The following is a 17,550-nucleotide window of genomic DNA, read 5'->3' on the forward strand; positions in this document are numbered from 1 at the left end:
ATGTGGAAAGTGAAATGGAAAAGGGGGTGTGGATCTAAAAAGAAGGCGGCGAGTTTCTGTAGAGGAATTTCCCATAAAAACGATCGGAAAAGTGAGGAGGGAAGTGGGGCTTGACAACCTTATGTTGCACAGGATCCCAGGGCCCTAGATAGCGTTGCAGCCGTGAATTGGACAGGACCATTCCTCGCTTCTGGTTCCCTGTACGTACAGCAAAAAAATAATTCTACTTGACCTACTGGCACTTACTACCCGGGGGCTCGGCGTGAGATGGGGCTGGGGCAATTAAAGGTAGCAATGGTATATAACATCACAGTTTGGGAATCCAATCCACAGCCTCACTACTATTTCATTGTATTTTTCTTTAACTTTTTCCTTTAGAATGTTTCGTGCTTTATTTTCGTTTTTGATATTTCCAAAGTGTTTCTTACACTTGATTTATTTGCTTGTTTTCCCATCTATTCCTATTCTTCTGATACTCTCTGCTTCATGCTTGTTTCTTGCTGTTCAGGGTATACCTTTTCTCTCATTTCAGTTTGATTGGCTCCATGGTTTATTTACATCTTTTCAAGATTCTCTGTCTAGGTCTGTTCCAATTTATCTACATATTTTCTTTGTGTTTCTCTCTCGCTCTTCATACTTCTGAAGTGGAGTATTTGAAATAAACACTCGACACCAGGTCTGCATTCAAAGATTCAAGCAGTCTAGCCAGACTTCTCTCCGCTGATACAAAGTTTTAAGTAGTCTTTTATACAAAATATATAGGTACATGATTAGCCTTGTGCATGATCCATCTTAGCAATTTGATTGGGTTTCGCCCCAGTGCACATTTACTGGTTGGTTATATAAAATAAAGCAGAGCTTACATTAACACCACCTACCACCACGTGACATCAAGATACCGCCTTCATTACCAGAAAAGTATATGACCGTTATCACCGCAAGCTGCTGCTACAACTATGACATTGTGCTTATGCCAAGTGGGGTTTCACCAACATTGTACATTCTTGTAAGAAGAAGATTCCTGACTTATTGTTCTGCTTATCTGCCCCTCTAGGCCGCTTGTGGTTCAATGGTGACTAGTTGCAAATATCTCCAAGTTACACAGCTTGCTGCAGATAATCATTCTAACACTGCAAAATCAACATGTCATTCTTAACGTTATCTCAACTGTCGGTTCAGCAACTTAAGACAGCTTACTTCTGCAAAAGGCGTACCTCTGCAAAAAGACTTATTAGCTCATTTAGCTCATTCTTAACCCTTTAATCATAGTAGATCTCTAAAGCCCCACTTCTTAACTTTGTTGTTTCTGTATTTTTGTTTCCTTTTCCCTACATTGCTGCGTTAATGCTCAATTTGCCACTTCCAGACCCGAGGCAAGCTCACCACTCCCTTTCCCCATCTCAGGCTTCTGCCAATCAGCCCCTTCTCTCATTACTGCTTGAAGAACATCCTATGTGTATCATAGGGAGTTGGGCATGTGCCACTTTCTGTGGTGTCAGTATAACAAACTTGTGACCTGCAAGTGAGTTGGCCACATGCTTGGGTAATAGGGAGTGATCTTGAAGTCTTAGATGTGAGGGTGCCGGTTAGTTCCCTCAGTAACCCCTAGATGGCACCTTCAATTGTTTTTTTCCCTTTGCTAATTGTTACTAGTTTCTCCTGTGTTTATTACTTAACTGCCTTTTATCAGGTTTATTGGTTTCACCTGTTTTTGCTTGTATTTAAGTTCTGTGGTTTCTTCCCTCTGTGTTCAGTCTTGACAAGCCGTTTGCCTAGTGGTAGCTTGTCTTGAGCTCCTATGTTTGTAACTGTTTACCTGTGTGATTCTAGTAAAGTACTTTTATTTAAGACTGCATACCTGCTTCTCGCCTCGTCTGTCTGCACTTGGGTCCAGAACCAGCCTCGCCCTGACAGCAAGACTGAGCCAGTATGGACCCAGCAGTGATGGAGGAATTTTGTTCTATTCTCTCCCATCAAGGTGCTTTCCTCGGCCACCTTGAGCAACTTCTCCAAAGCATTTCGGACAAGGTAAATACGTGGACTCAGACCATTCAACACCCAGCCGCTGTGGCTTCTGCTCAGGATGTTCCTCCTCAGTCAGTTCCTTTGGGTACTACCCCACCGGTCGCTGACCTCCAGACTCACCGAGAGCCTCGCCTACCCGCGTCAGAGCGTTATGACGGTCATCTGGGCAAGTGTCGCGGCTTCTTGACCGAGTGCTTCCTAGTTTTTGAACTCCAACCCTCCATGTTCCTATCACCCCGCTGTAAGGTAGCGTTCATCATATCAATACTCTCGGGAAAAGCTCTCACCTGGGCTACCGCTATCTGGGAGCAGCAATCTTTCGTCTGCTCGGACATTCTCCTTTTCACCGAGGAGATGAGCAAAGTCTTTGACCACCCTGTGAGTGGACGGGAGGCAGCTAAGAGACTTTTGAATCTCCACCAGGGCAACTGCAGCGTAGCCGACTTTGCCATTGAGTTCCGCACGCTCCCTGCGGAAAGCCACTGGAACACCGAGGCCCTTCTCTCCACATTTCTTCATGGCCTTTCCAAATCTATCAAAGATGAACTGGCGTCCAGAGAGGTTCCGGAGGACCTTGACATGCTCATCTCCCTTGCCATCAGAGTGGATAACCGCCTCCGGGAGCATGGTTAAGAGAGGAGATTCACTACTTCCACAGAGGTGAGATCTTCCGGTGTTTCGAATCTGACCAAGAGTTTCCAACTACCCCCGAGTCCACCTGTTAGCACCGAAGAGGAACCTATGCAACTCAGCAGAACTCGGCTCTCCCAGTTTGAGAGACAGAGGAGATTGAGAGAGGGGCGTTGTCTTTACTGTGGCCTGTCTGGCCATCTCAGAGCCACATGCCCTGAACTTCAGGAAAAAGCCAGGAGGATTGGGAAAATACTGACAGATCAAATCCCTTCTCCTACCCCTTCTGTCTTCCAAACCCTGCTCCCCGCTCGTCTCTCTTGGGGGGGACAACAGTACAACCTCCAGGCGTTTGTTGACTCCGGGGCCGCTGGCTGTTTTATCAATGCCACCCTTGTGCGCAGCCTGAAAATTCCTTTCTCCCGCCTTGACAAGCCTTTACAAGTCACCGCCCTCGACGGCAGGCCCCTTGGTTCTGGGCGCATTCATCATATCACCGGAGTATTACATGTCCAAGTAGGGGAGAGACATCAAGAGTTGCTGCAGTTTCACATTATCAATTCACCTGAGCTCCCTCTCGTTCTTGGACATCCGTGGCTCTCTCTTCACAACCCTCACATTGACTGGACTACTGGGACTGTGCTAGAGTGGGGTCCTTCATGTCTAGCCAACTGTCTTAAGGTCTTCCCTAGTCTGCCCCATCCTTCCTCTCCCAAGCCAGCTGATCAACTGGACCTTGCTCATGTGCCCCCTGAATATTCGGACCTCCATGCTGTGTTTAGTAAGAGGTGGTCCACTACACTCCCCTCACACCGGTCCTACGACTGTGCCATTGATCTCCTGCCTGGCATTAGCCCCCCTCGGGGTCGGCTCTACTCTCTCTCAGGCCCTGAGAATGTTTCCATGGAAGAATACATCAAGGAAGCCCTCGCTACAGGTTTCATTCGCCCTTCCACCTCCCCAGCGGGTGCTGGCTTTTTTGTAAAGAAGAAGGATGGTGGTCTCAGGCCTTGCATAGACTATCAGGGGCTTAACAAAATTACCATTAAGAACCGCTATCCTCTCCCTTTGATGTCTTCAGCGTTTGAGCAGCTGCAGGGAGCTACCATCTTCTCCAAACTTGACCTCCGCAACGCGTACAACCTGGTCCGCATTAGGGAGGGGGATGAATGGAAGACTGCCTTTATCACCCCTAGTGGTCACTGGGAATACCTCGTCATGCCCTTTGGTCTCACTAACGCTCCTGCTGTCTTCCAAGCTCTGGCCAAATACGTGCTCCGGGACCTGCTGAACCAGTTCGTGTTTGTTTATTTGGATGACATTCTCATCTTCTCAAAGTCCCCCCAGCAGCATGTCCAACACGTCAGACGGGCGCTGCAGAGGCTCTTGGAGAACCGTCTCTTTGTCAAATCCGAGAAATGTGAATTCCACGTCTCTAAGGTCACCTTCCTGGGCTACGTCATCTCCTGTGGAAGCGTCCAGATGGATCCTAGCAAGGTTCAAGCCATCTTGAACTGGCCACGTCCCACGTCGGTTAAGCAGGTTCAGCGGTTCCTGGGATTCGCCAACTTTTACAGACGCTTCATCCGCAACTTCAGCTCCCTTGCCGCCTCCCTCTCCGCATTGACCAAGGGCTCGTCTTTACGGTTCAGTTGGTCTTCTGAAGCGGAACAGGCCTTCCAGAAGCTCAAACAACGCTTCACCTCTGCTCCCATTCTGGTACACCCTGACCCCACCCTGCCCTTTATCGTAGAGGTGGATGCCTCGGATATTGGAGTCAGGGCTGTCCTGTTCCAGCGCTCCCCTAAGGACCAAAAGCTACATCCCTGTGCCTTCTTTTCCCGTCGCCTGAATCCAGCAGAGAGTAACTACAATGTCGGCAACAGGGCGCTCTTGGCAGTTAAGTTGGCCTTGGAGGGAGCAGAGCATCCTTTTGTCATCTGGACCGACCATAAAAATCTGACATATATATCCAGGACGCCAAGCGCCTCAACCCTCGGCAGGCCAGGTGGGCTCTCTTCTTTAACCGGTTCAACTTTCTCCTGTCGTACCACCCAGGGTCTAAGAACCTCAAACCAGATGACCTTTCTCGCCAGTTTGACCCCTCAGAAAAGGACCGGACCCCGGAACCTATCATCCCCAGTTCCTGCATCGTTGCTCCCGTCGCATGGGAGATTGAGACTGTGGTGCGAGGGGCCCAACGTCAGGAGGCTGACCCTGGAGGAGGCCCTCCTAATAGCCTTTGTGTCCCCAGTCAGGTGCGCGCCCAGGTCCTTCAATGGGGGCGCTCTTCTCGATTGACTGGTCATCCTGGGATCCGTCAGACTCTCGAGTTCCTTAAGAGGAGGTTCTGGTGGCCCTCTATTGAAGCCGACACCCGCGCCTTTGTCTCCGCTTGTCCCGTCTGTGCCCAGGACAAGACAGCCCAACAACCTCCGCTTGGTCTCCTGCATCCCTTGCCCATCCCCAGCCGTCCCTGGTCTCATATCGCCCTGGATTTCATCACCGGGCTACCTCCATCTGAGGGATTCACTACCATCCTAGTTGTGGTCGATCACTTTTCCAAGGCTGCTCACTTTGTCCCTCTTTTCAAGCTTCCCTCTGCCAGAGAGACTGCCCAGCTGGTTGTCCAGCATGTCTTCCGCCTCCATGGCTTGCCCCTGGATGTTGTCTCTGACCATGGTCCCCAGTTCTCATCCAGGTTCTGGAAGGCTTTTTGTTCCCTCCTGGGCGCTTCCGTCAGTCTCTCCTCTGGGTTCCACCCACAGTCTAACGGCCAGACTGAGAGAACCAACCAAGATCTAGAGAGGGTGCTAAGAAGCTTTGTGTCCTCCAATCCTTCCACCTGGAGCAAGTATCTGGTCTGGGCGGAGTACACACACAATACCCTTCAGAGCTCCTCCACTGGCCTCTCACCTTTCGAATGTCAATATGGCTTCCAACTGCCACTCTTCCCTGAACAGGAGAGGGAGGTAGGAGTCCCACCTGTCCAGGGGTTCGTCCAACGCTGCTGCCGTACCTGGAGGAGGGTCCGATCCACGTTGCAGCTCGCTTCTTCTCGGCAGAAAGTGCAAGCTGACCGACACCACCGCCCAGCTCCTCGGTTCCGGACCGGACAGAAGGTCTGGCTGTCTACCCGGAATCTTCCACTCCATGTGGAGTCCCGCAAGTTGGCTCCCTGGTTCATCGGACCTTTTAGGATTTTGGAAAAAGTAAACCCTGTGGCCCACCGGCTCCTCCTTCCTCGGTCGATGAAGATACATCCCACGTTCCACGTCTCTCACCTCAAGCCGGTACTTACCAGTCCCTTGGTTCCTGCTTCCAGACCTCCACCGCCCCCCCCCCCACCGCCCTGCATGATTGATGGTCAGCAAGCCTACACTGTCCGTCGCCTCCTTGATAGTCACCGGGTTAGGAGGAGCATTCAATACCTGGTCGACTGGGAGGGTTATGGTCCTGAAGAGCGGTCCCGGGTTCCGGCCCGGGACATTTTGGATCCTGAACTCATCAGGGATTTTTGCCATCACCACCCTGATCGTCCAGGAGGAATGTCAGGAGCCATTCCTAGGGTAGGGGGTCCTGTGAGGGTGCCGGTTAGTTCCCTCAGTAACCCCTAGATGGCACCTTCACTTTTTTTTCCCTTTGCTAATTGTTACTAGTTTCTCCTGTGTTTATTACTTAACTGCCTTTTATCAGGTTTATTGGTTTCACCTGTTTTTGCTTGTATTTAAGTTCTGTGGTTTCTTCCCTCTGTGCTCAGTCTTGACAAGCCATTTGCCTAGTGGTAGCTTGTCTTGAGCTCCTATGTTTGTAACTGTTTACCTGTGTGATTCTAGTAAAGTACTTGTATTTAAGACTGCATACCTGCTTCTCGCCTCGTCTGTCTGCACTTGGGTCCAGAACCAGCCTTGCCCTGACATTAGATGCCCGGAGGGAAAGGAAAGACTAAGAGGCTTGAAACATGGGAAGAGAAGCTTGAAGGTTTAATGTTCCACTGGATCCATCTTTAGGATAATGCATGATGGGACATTTATAGATCATTCTAAAGTTTAAGCTGAAAATTAAGATTGCAGCAGGGCCCCGTGTTGCTGTATGGCAGTTGGCACTGGCTATAGAAATTGGATTAGCAAATGCTACAATGAAACTGTTACTCTTGCAATTTGTAATTGTGATACAAATCTGGCAGTAATTTATTTCTAAAAGTATAGTTTTACTGCCACTTTCACAATGATGCAAAGCAATTTGAGTGCACAAGGATGTTCAAATCGTAGTATAGTGTGGGAATCATGTCATCATTTGACACTTAGTGCACTAAATCTAAACAGTGTTAGACCCCCCCTCCAGCAGGCTTTCCTATATCATTTGATTTTTGGGACTTAACTTCAGTCCAGTTTGAAGCTAGATTTGCAAAGTACTCATTCAGTGTGTTAGATCTCCTGGGCACTTTATAAACTTAGTATTGAATCTTTTTAATGGAATCAAAAACTTAACATTGGCATCCGTGTTCTCTTAATGTAAAAAAAAGTCACAGGGTGGATGAGCTCTGTGAACTCTTTTGGTGCGATCAATAAACAAATAAACTGTAACTTAACAAAAATACATTAAATGAAAATTAAATTAAATTAAAATTTAGTTTCCGGGGGTGATGATGCACTCCAGTCCCTGCGGTGCCCACCGGTCGCGGAAAGCCTCAAGCGTACCGGCAGACACCGCATGCTCCATCTCCGGGGCCACCCGGGCGCGAACGTGGCCATGGAAGAGAGGCAGGCAGTCGGGCCGAACGACCCCCTCGACTGCCCGCTGCCTGGACCAGTTGATGGCCACTTTGGCCAGGTCCAGGAGCAGTCATATGAGGAGGTCTCCTGATCTGCCCGCTCCCCTCCACTCCGAGTGACCAAAGACCAGGAGCGTGGGACTGAAGTGCAGCCAAAAATCGAGGAGCAGCCCTTTCAAATAATGGAAGAGGGGCTGCAGCCTTTCACATTCAACATATACATGGAACACGGCCTCCTTGAGGCCGCAGAAAAGGCAGGCGGCCTGGGAGTCCGTGAACCTACTTAAAACCTTATTGCATGGGACTGCTCCGTGCAACACCCTCCAGGCCAAGTCCCCAATAGATAAAGGGAGGACTCCCGCGTAGAGAGCCCTCCATTGGGGACCCCATGAGCTATGTGTAAGAGTATTAGCAAAGCTTTCACCTAGTGGGCAAAGTATGAATCACAGCCTGCAATATAACTGTAGACTTGCTTGGTGAAGACTGCAATTACTATGCTGTAGTGTCAGTGTGAAATAGTTTTACTTCACACTGACCTAAGAACCTGTATTATAAATCTGGAGTTAGGGCCCAAGCTCATTCCAAAGTAAGGAAAATGAGACTCCCTGGTGTCTGATTTGAATTCATGCTAAGGTTGTAGTGTAAGTGCAACCTCAGACCAGTAGTGTAATAAAACTACAGTGTAATGGTTTATTTATAGACATGTACATTTTAGTATAGGAGGAAGCCTATTTATACTTATGCTGAATCTAGGCTTCTCCCAAGGGCTGATGTTACACAATCCCATTTCCCTAGCTTCTACTCAAACACATTCATATTTTCCTCCTACTCTCTTTTATACTCTTCTTTAAGTAACTATCCCATACTTCTATGAATGCTGCAATTAGTTTAGCATCATTCACCACTTGTGGCAATTCTCCATACTGATAACTCTGAGTGAAAACCTTTTTTCTTATTTTCCTCTTTATGTATCTGATGCTTACCTTGAGATCTCATCTTTGATTTACCAACCCCCCAAAATAATCTGTTTACTTTGTCTATTCTTTTTACCATTTGAGATTCTGTATCTAATCCCTATTCAACCTTTGCAGTTTGAAAGCATATAGTCCTAGTTGCCTTAGTTTTTCTTCATAACTCAAAATCTGCATTCCTGGTATCTGCCTGGTAAATCCACATTACACTTTCTCCAGGGCTATTATATCTCTCCTATAATGAGGAGACCAAAAGTGTATACAGTATTCTAAATGTGGCCTAACCATTGTTTTGTGCAATGACTGTGACCTATTTGCTTTCATGTTCAATTCCTCTCAATGGAAACCCCCAAATCCCATTTGACTTCTTTAATTTTTTTAACCTGCCCATCTATTTTTAGGGATTGATGTATCTACACAATTAGATCACTTTGCTCCTCCACTGCACGGAGAAACTTACATAGGATTACATAGGGTATACAGCACAGAAACAGGCCATTCGGCCCAACCAGTCCATGCCGGCGTTTATGCTCCACTCGAGCCTCCTCCCATCTTTCCTCATCTAACTCTATCAGCATGACCCTCTATTCCCTTCTCCCTCATATGCTTATCTAGCCTCCCCTTACTATTTAAGTCATATATCCATTCTTTACTTTTGATTGCAAAATGTATTGCTTCCTATTTTCTGTATTAAACTGCATTTGCCACCTAGCTACCCACTCTCCTAGCCTGTATATGTCCTCCTGAAGTCATCTACATTATTCCTGGTGGCAGTTTGCTACTCCTCCCTGTTTTGTATCATCAGAAAACTTCGATATCCAATCCTTTATGCAACTCCAGATGTGTGTGTGTGTGAGAGAGAGAGAGAGAGTGCAAAATAGTTCCCCACAACAATCCCCGGGACACCTTACTTGACATTGCCTGCCAGTTTGAGAAACATCTGTTTAGCACAGCCCTTTGCTCTCTGCCTTTCAGCTAATTCACTGTCCATACCACCACTTTCTATTTTATGCCATGAACCCTCATTTTCTCAACCATTTTCTTATACATAATTTCATCAAATGTTTTCTAGATGTTCCATATAAACTACATCTACTGCAACTCTGATCTATACTTTCCATTAATCTCTCAAACATGATCTAATTTGGGTGTGATAGTGTAGTAGTTTTGGTGCTGGACCAGCAGGCATTTTTTTTTTTTTTTTTAGCAACCTTTGGCGCTGGATTTACACCACCCAAAATCGAGCATTATGGTGGCAGAAAATCAAGGGAAACGGACTGTGGAGACCTACTGCTGCATTGCCCCTTCTATCAGCATTACCATGGATTGTCCTCCCCCTGCCCTAGCAGGGAATATGGCCAGCCACCCCCTGAACACTCCTTTGCATGTAAATGATGGTGGAGAAGAGAGGCCTTGGAAGCCGTATGATTTTGTTGCCTTGCACCACTACTGCTGCTAACTCCGAGACCGAGTAGGGTCAGGGTAGACCATGGGGCAAAGATGGAAGGCCAACTACTTGGTTGGTTGGAGAGGGAGGGCCTAGTAGTGGTCATCACTCCCTCTTTCATGATCCAAAACACTCAGAACTTGAAGGCCTTGATCCAATCCAACAGGTTCAATTTAAAAAGTTGCCCCCTTTAAGTGGTCCATCCCCTCTTTCCACTGCAGATTTCCAGGCAGCAGAGGTGGGCTCCCTCTGAGTGTTGGGGCTAATGCTAAATGGCTGTCCTTCATATTAAATCAACCCAAACCCAGCAAAAAAGGTCAGGGTCATGGTTGGGTCAGAGCAGCAGGCAGAGGTCCTCCTCTGGTGGTGAACCCATTCCAGAAGTAAATCCTGGCCTAGCGTCATTACAATAAATTTATTTTAACTGCTAGCCCATTAGGTTATTTCTCATTTCCCACTTTTGCTTTTATTTTCTTTTGTATATTTTTCCCATGTCCCTTTCTTCTGCCTTGAGTATTGTGTGCAGTTTTGGTCGTCTTATCTGAGGAAGGATGTTTTTGCCATGGAGGGAGTGCAGCAAAGTTTCACCAGACTGATACCTGGGATGGCAGGAATGACGTATGAGGAGAGATTGGGTCGATTGGGCTTAAACTCGCTGGAGTTTAGAAGAATGAGAGAGGATCTCATTGAAACTTATAACATTCTAACAGGACTAGACAGACTAGATGCAGGAAGGATGTTCCCGATGGCGGGGGAGTCCAGAACCAGGGGTTACAGTCTAAGGATAAGGGTTAAGCCATTTAGGACAGAGATGAGGAATTTCTTCACCCAGAGAGTGATGAACCTGTGGAATTCTCTACCACAGAAGGCAGTTGAGGCCAATTCATTAAATATATTCAAGAAGGAGTTAGATATATTTCTTAAGGCTAAAGGGATCAAGGGATATGGGGAGAAGGCAGGGACAGGGTACTGAATTTGGATGATCAGCCATGATCTCATTGAATGGCGGAGCAGGCTCAAGGGGCCGAATGGCCTACTCCTGCTCCTATCTTCTATGTTTCTAAGCATATCGATTTGTTTATAACACTAACTTTAAAAAAATGTGTTGTTCTTGCGGTGCCTTTTGTGATATCTCCCAAGTTGCCACTGCTTTCAAGTTGTCTTGATTTCCGTGAGTTAATCCATTTTTCCACCATCTCCTGTTTCTTCCACCTGTCCTTATTACCGCTACAATAGCCATTTCCTACTATCCCACCACATTTTGGTTTTTTTCTCTCGCACACAGACTAATGCTGTGAAGTTTGCCAATGTGCACTGCTTCAAAAAAACAGCCTCTCAGCCACACAGGATGTATTAAAGTACATTTAGGTCACATCCGTACCAGTAAATATGCTCAAAATAGGTGACTTTTCAAGACTACTGATTGTTTAGTTCACTGAAACTTCTCGTTGGCATTATATCTGGTAAATAGGCCCCTGAGGAAGTCTACCTTTCAAATGTGTGAATTATGCAGGTTTGATCTCAGTTAGTGGCTTGTGTTTTGGAAAAGCCTCAAATCCCATAGCGTGCACTTTAGGTCTGCACATTGGTTTATAAAACAACTATTTAGCTTTTCATCTTTGGAGTAAATATTTCTGCTCAACAGGGGAGGAATGGCTGTGCTGGATGATGGAATACCTTTCTGCAACTTGTACTCAATCCAACATTAAGCACACCCCATTCAATTATAGCACAACTTTAGATGTAAGCAAAATTTCCTTCTGCAACATTCATAATCTCCAGGAAACTCTACATACTGCATCAGCATGACATTTTGATTTCCCAGTGCAGCCATTTTCTAACTGAGATTGGCTATTTAGTGCTGAATCAGTCACATAGATCCAGTACTGTTATTGTAATAGTATGTCAGATCTGCTGCTGTTGTTTATTCTACTGTTACTGTGCTATTTTCATTGAATTGAATCTTATTTGGTATTTTAAATATGTTGGGAATGACTGAAAGGTGCCAAACTGAAGATTTATATTTTCCTTTACCCACCACACACTAGCTTTTCAAGCCAATTCTTTAAAAGAGGATTCATCATTTCGGGGAAAGAAAGTCAAGTGGTACAATAATGTTGCACGTAAGTGATTAAATGATGTTTTTTACAGCAAAGTTTAAATTGTTTTTACAGTTCAAATGACATTTTTGTGCTATTGTCAACTTTGTGGGAGATACAATGCTCTTTCACATCCTAGGTGTTCAGCACGATTTCAGATAGAATGGCAGGCCTGGGTGGCTCAATAAAGATGAACACTGTGGTGGGCATTTTATCTTCCCCCCGCCGGGGGAATACGGGTGGGCAGGAAGTTAAGATGGAGTGGGTGAAATAAAATACCTGATTTTTCAGGCGTATGAGACACTTGCCTGACTTAGGCAGTAGCCTCATACATTTAAGCAAATTAAGCCTATTTCCACCTCCATAACATCACCCGTCTCCGCCCTGCCTCAGCTCATCTGCTGCTAAAACCCTCATCCATGCCTTTGCTACCTCTAGACTTGACTATTCCAACGCACTCCTGGCTGGCCTCCCACATTCTACCCTATGTAAACTTGAGGTCATCCAAAACTCGGCTGCCCGTGTCCTAACTCGCACCAAGTCCTGTTCACCCATCACCCTTGTGCTCGCTGACCTACATTGGCTCCTGGTTAAGCAACTCCTCGATTAAAAAGATTCTCATCCTTGTTTTCAAATCCCTCCCTGGCCTCGCCCCTCCCTATCTCTGTAATCTCCTCCAGCCCCACAACCCCCTGAGAAATCTGCGCTCCTCTAATTCTGGCCTCTTGAGCATCCCTGATTTTAATCACGCAACCATTGGTGGCCATGCCTTCAGTTGCCTAGGCCCTAAGCTCTGGAATTCACTCCCTAAAACTCTCCATCTCTCTACCTCTCTTTCCTCCTTTAAGATGCTCCTTAAAACCTACCTCTTTGACCAAACATTTGGTCACCTGCCCGAATATCTCCTTATGTGGCTTGGTGTCAAATTTTGTTTTATAATGCTCCTGTGAAACACCTTGGGACTTCTTACTATGTTAAAGGCGCTATATAAATACAAGTTGTTGTTGTTATGGCCCTATTACATCAATAAGACCCCAACGCCACCTTAACCCAGAAGAATGCTGGATGCCTGCAACAGCCATGCCAGGAGCTACAATCAGGTCTGAAGACCAAAGAGGCTTTTCCACATAAGTGTAAAACTTTCCTTTATGGGATCAGGAGGAGCACAAGTGCTTCCTGTAGGACCCACAAGGAAAGTGTAGGTCTTCCCTGCCCCAGACACCACCCCACTCACAAACCGCTGACCGCCCCGAATCCCCCGTCCCCGCACTTACTTTGGGTCCAGCTGGCGACCTCTGGGTCACCCGACTTTCTGCCACTTCCCAATAACTTGGTCGGGAAGTCAGCATGTTAACAAAGCTTGGTCATTAAAATTGTCTGCTCTTGAATGGATCGGGCGCTCCCTTGGCTTGTAGGCTGCTTTCCTGCCCAGGAGTTAGAATTCCCACCTGCGCCATTCACAACATTTATACAAGGATTTCATTTGGATTGAAGCAGCCACTCTGACAATGATAATATCAACCCTTCTCAACATGATACAGTAGAATATCAACAAAGGCCATTAATTCCTGCAATGAGGGTAGCTCTTTATAGGGATGTAATCTGAAGTGGTTTTAAGGAGGCTGCACTGTAGTTAATAGACAGACTAAGTTAAAGGTTACATCATTACTTTTAATATCTACAGTCTGTAGCTTCCAATTGTAGCATTTTGACGCTGATTTTTTTTATAAAATGCTGTGTCACTTCAGATATGATTTCTAAATGTAACGGCATTTTGTCCAGGAGGTGTTACTGAACAACTAACTGAGCAGACCACATACAGTTCATCGTTCTCAACTCCAAGTTCATCCCCAAGATCAGAAGATCCCTGTTCTACAATGACTTGTTTTTACAATCAAACTGAGGAGGTAAGAGTTAAACAAGATCACAGCTGTAACCGACTGGCGACTGATCTGCAAATGGTGAAGCAATAAAAGCTACACTGCTATATAACAAAGATCACATACTTGGTGTTCATATATGCTTCCTTGAAATTGGAAATGGAGGACGCAGTGATGGACAGGAACAACCATCCCCAGTCTTGGTCAATAAAGAGGTTTCACATAAGGCACTCAACATTCTATCACCTGTGGGCAAATACCATTTTATTTAACAAATTGCTTTAAACATTCATCAATCTTCACTTCACCAAACATTCTTGCTACACATTCTTGCCATTTAGTCTGAGGTGTAGCCATGGTTAGAATACTAGCATTACCTGGCAATGCTGTAGAAAATGATTCAGCATTCAGGGGATACCGAGGGATCTTTTTAGGATGTGGTAATACCTACCCCCTGAATTTGTTTCTGTACTATACTGGCGAGTGTACTTTTCTACATCACTATTTCTGCAGGGGAGGAACACTGTGAGGCCAATTTTTTGTCGTCTTAATGCCCCAAATCGGGGTGCTAACAGGAAATCAGGTGGAAATCAGTTGTGTCGGATGCCCCCTAGTTTTGGGCCCCACTGTATATTCCAGTCAGGCCTGGGACGTCTGTCTGAAACTCCATTTTAAAGCAAGTGGGTGTTACATCAGCATATGCAAAAGGTAGAGCAAAGGGCACTATACCATCTTCTGCCCCATGGGCTTGCTGGATGCCAAGTCCACAGCATGACCACGAAAACCTGGCAGGAAGGAGATCTCAGGTGGACCTGCAGGTGAAAAAACCTTTAGAGGCCCTTTAAAAGTCCTGAAGATTTTAAAGGTAAGTGGATCTGGCTTTCTAAAGGCTCCTCTTGTAAATGTTTCTTGTGATTTTTTTTCAGCTGACACTCAGGCTTCCCTGAGCCCTAGGGTTGGATTTTCATTGGGCCGTTGAGGCGGGATTGGAGGCGTGTGGGGGGTTAAATTCGCGAAATCGGGGGGCACGAACCCATCCCGTCCCCAACCCGCCTCCATGCCAGTTTCAAAGGAGGCGGATACCCGACCTGTGCTGGGAGCCGCCTCCCCGAGGCGGGAAGGGGATTAGTGCCAATTAACTGCCTGTTAACAGGCAGTTTTTAGCCTAATTCCTATTTTAATTCCTGAAGTGTGGGATTCCCGACAGCTCCAAACCACGCCAAGTTAGTGAAGCGGACCGTCGGGCTGAAGGGCTTGGAGGGTTCGAGATGTCCGGTGTTCAGGTGAGTGATGGGTGCATGAGTGCAGAGGTAAGTGTGTTTGGTGTGTGTAAAGTGTTTAAAGAAGTTTTACTTACCTTTACATACCTTTACAGCCTTCCTTCCTTCAGGTCTCGGGAGTCCCTCATCTCACCGGCACAGAAAGCAGAATGGCTGCGAGCTGTCAAAAGTTGCAGCATCTAGCTTTCTGTTCTGGAGAGATCTCTAAATCAGCCTGAGAGGAAGGCTCTTGTACTAGTGTACAGATTGTCAGTGTTTGACAGCTTCAAAGAGCTGTCAAATGCTGATATTTCATCTGTCAAAAGCTCTTGACAGATGAAATGTCAATTTGTGACGTCACCTGTTGCCGGGTGGCCCTTAATTGGCCTGCTGAGCCCACTGGGCGGGCTCAACAAGGTCAATCAAATGAAAATCGAGTGGGTTGGCCACAACTCGATGGAGGCGGGACTACAACCCCAAAAGTTGTAGTCCCGCCTCCTACATGCCTCCAGTATCAAAATCCAGCCCAAGTTGTGTCAGCTGCTTTTTTTGTCACAAGCTCCCTTTATTAGCACCAGAGTGTTTACCATTAGAGATTCTTCAAGCTGACATGGTTAGCAGAAGAGGAGGAGCTGCAGAGGAATGCCAGGCCGGTCACACTGTCGGAGAGGTGCTCTGTGCCATCCTGCACCCTCACATCTGCAGAGAGAGGTCGCATACCTCACTTTGACAGATGTCGAGCTGGTAAAGGTTCCTTTCCCAAAGATGGCAGTGCCTGCAGATTGCAGTGGCATCACAATGAGATGTGAATACCTGACTAACCCTTATGCTGGAAGGCACTTTGAAAACACACTTTGTCATACTTTACATGATATTGAATGAATGAAGGCATGCCATGGTGATCAGGAGCCAGCTTTGCCTGTATGGCATCTGCCCCAATACCACCAACCATTACCTGCAGGCCTTGGAAAACCTACCTGAGAATGATTGTGATAGCTTGCCTTTCAATTGAGTGCTGAGTGCAGCTCCAACAACACTCAAGAAAATCAACACCATCCAGGACTAAGCAGCCCACTTGATTGGCACCCCATCCACCACCTTAAACATTCACTCTCTCCAGTACCGGCGCACCGTGGCTGCAGTGTGTACCATCTACAAGATGCACTGCAGTAACTCGCCAAGGCTTCTTCTGCAGCACCTCCCAAACCCATGACCTCTTCCACCTAGAAGGACAAGGGCAGCAGGCGCATTGGAACACCATCACCTGCAAGTTCCCCTCCAAGTTACACACCTACCTGACTTGGAAATATATCGCCGATCCTTCCTCATCACTGGGTCAAAATCCTGGAACTCCCTCCCTAACAGCACTGTGGGAGTACCTTCACCGGCGGCTCAAGAAGGTGGCTCACCACCACCTTCTCAAGGGCAATTAGGGATGGGCAATAAATGCTGGCCTTGCCAGTGATGCCCATATTCCAGGAACAAATTAAAAAAAATTATATATAGCATTGATGAATAAAGCACCACAATATTTATCTCAAGCGCAATATGATAAGAATATTTTACATTTCTAGTGAGGCATTAGAAATACTTTTCGCTGGTGGAATTCTGTCCTAATTCCTTTCATTTATAAGGTGTAGGTACGTCTAACAGCAGATGAAGCTGGAATACTTTGTCTTTTTTTCTGTATAATAGTTAACATATAGTCATAAGAAAATAGGAGCACCTTTGGTGACCATCGAGAAACAGAAAAGTAAATGTTGATTGTAAAAGGCAGTGTGTAAAATGCTGGCAATAACCAAACCAGTTTGTCAAAGGTTTTGCATCAAGAAAGAAGATGCATGTGCTGCTTATGATTATCTTGAATTTTATCAGATCGTGTCCAATTTTAATAAGAAACAGTATCATGCTGGTATGAAGTAAAGTATGATGTTTGGTGTCAGTAAATTTAATGGTTCCAAAGTTATCATGATGATCACAAAGCTACTGGAGTGTCGCTGATTGCCATCTTGGATTGCATCATCTCCTGCTCAACTTTAGGGGGGAAAAGCACAAGATTAAGACCCTAGGGAGTGACACATAAAATTTGGTGATGCTTGCCTAAATGTTTTTCAAAATGATTGAAAGTATAAGAAAACCAAAGTACGACCAATTTGGATGTTGGATCACGGCTAGGAACATAGGAACATAGGAACAGGGGTCGGCCATTCAGCCCCTCGAGCCTGTTCCGCCATTCAATGAGATCATGGCTGATCTGCGATCTAACTCCATATACCCGCCTTTGGCCCATATCCTTTGGTTAACAAAAGCTGTCAATCTCTGATTTAAAATTCCAAATTTCTACCATCCTTTGTGTGTAGAAGTGTTTCCTAATTTCACTCCTGAAAGGTCTGGCTCTAATTTTTAGACTATGCCCTAGTCCTAGACTCCCCAACCAGCGGAAATCGTTTCTCTCTATCTACCCT

At 46.2% G+C, this 17,550-nt stretch overlaps 1 protein-coding gene across 1 annotated transcript in view; it reads left to right on the forward strand.

Moving 5' to 3' along the window:
* Positions 1 to 17,550, forward strand: part of ptprb (protein tyrosine phosphatase receptor type b) — a 121,908-nt gene that overhangs the window by 3,324 nt on the left and 101,034 nt on the right. Inside the window, exons 3-4 of the mRNA XM_086009343.1 lie at positions 11,896 to 11,970; positions 13,729 to 13,853. Of these exons, the coding sequence (XP_085865469.1) occupies positions 11,896 to 11,970; positions 13,729 to 13,853 (200 nt within the window). The remainder of the gene's footprint in view (positions 1 to 11,895; positions 11,971 to 13,728; positions 13,854 to 17,550) is intronic.

This window comes from Somniosus microcephalus, chromosome 16 (assembly GCF_052327205.1).
Source record: "Somniosus microcephalus isolate GS21.2 chromosome 16, FLI_Smic_1.0, whole genome shotgun sequence".
In the NCBI taxonomy this organism is placed as follows: Eukaryota; Metazoa; Chordata; class Chondrichthyes; order Squaliformes; family Somniosidae; genus Somniosus; species Somniosus microcephalus.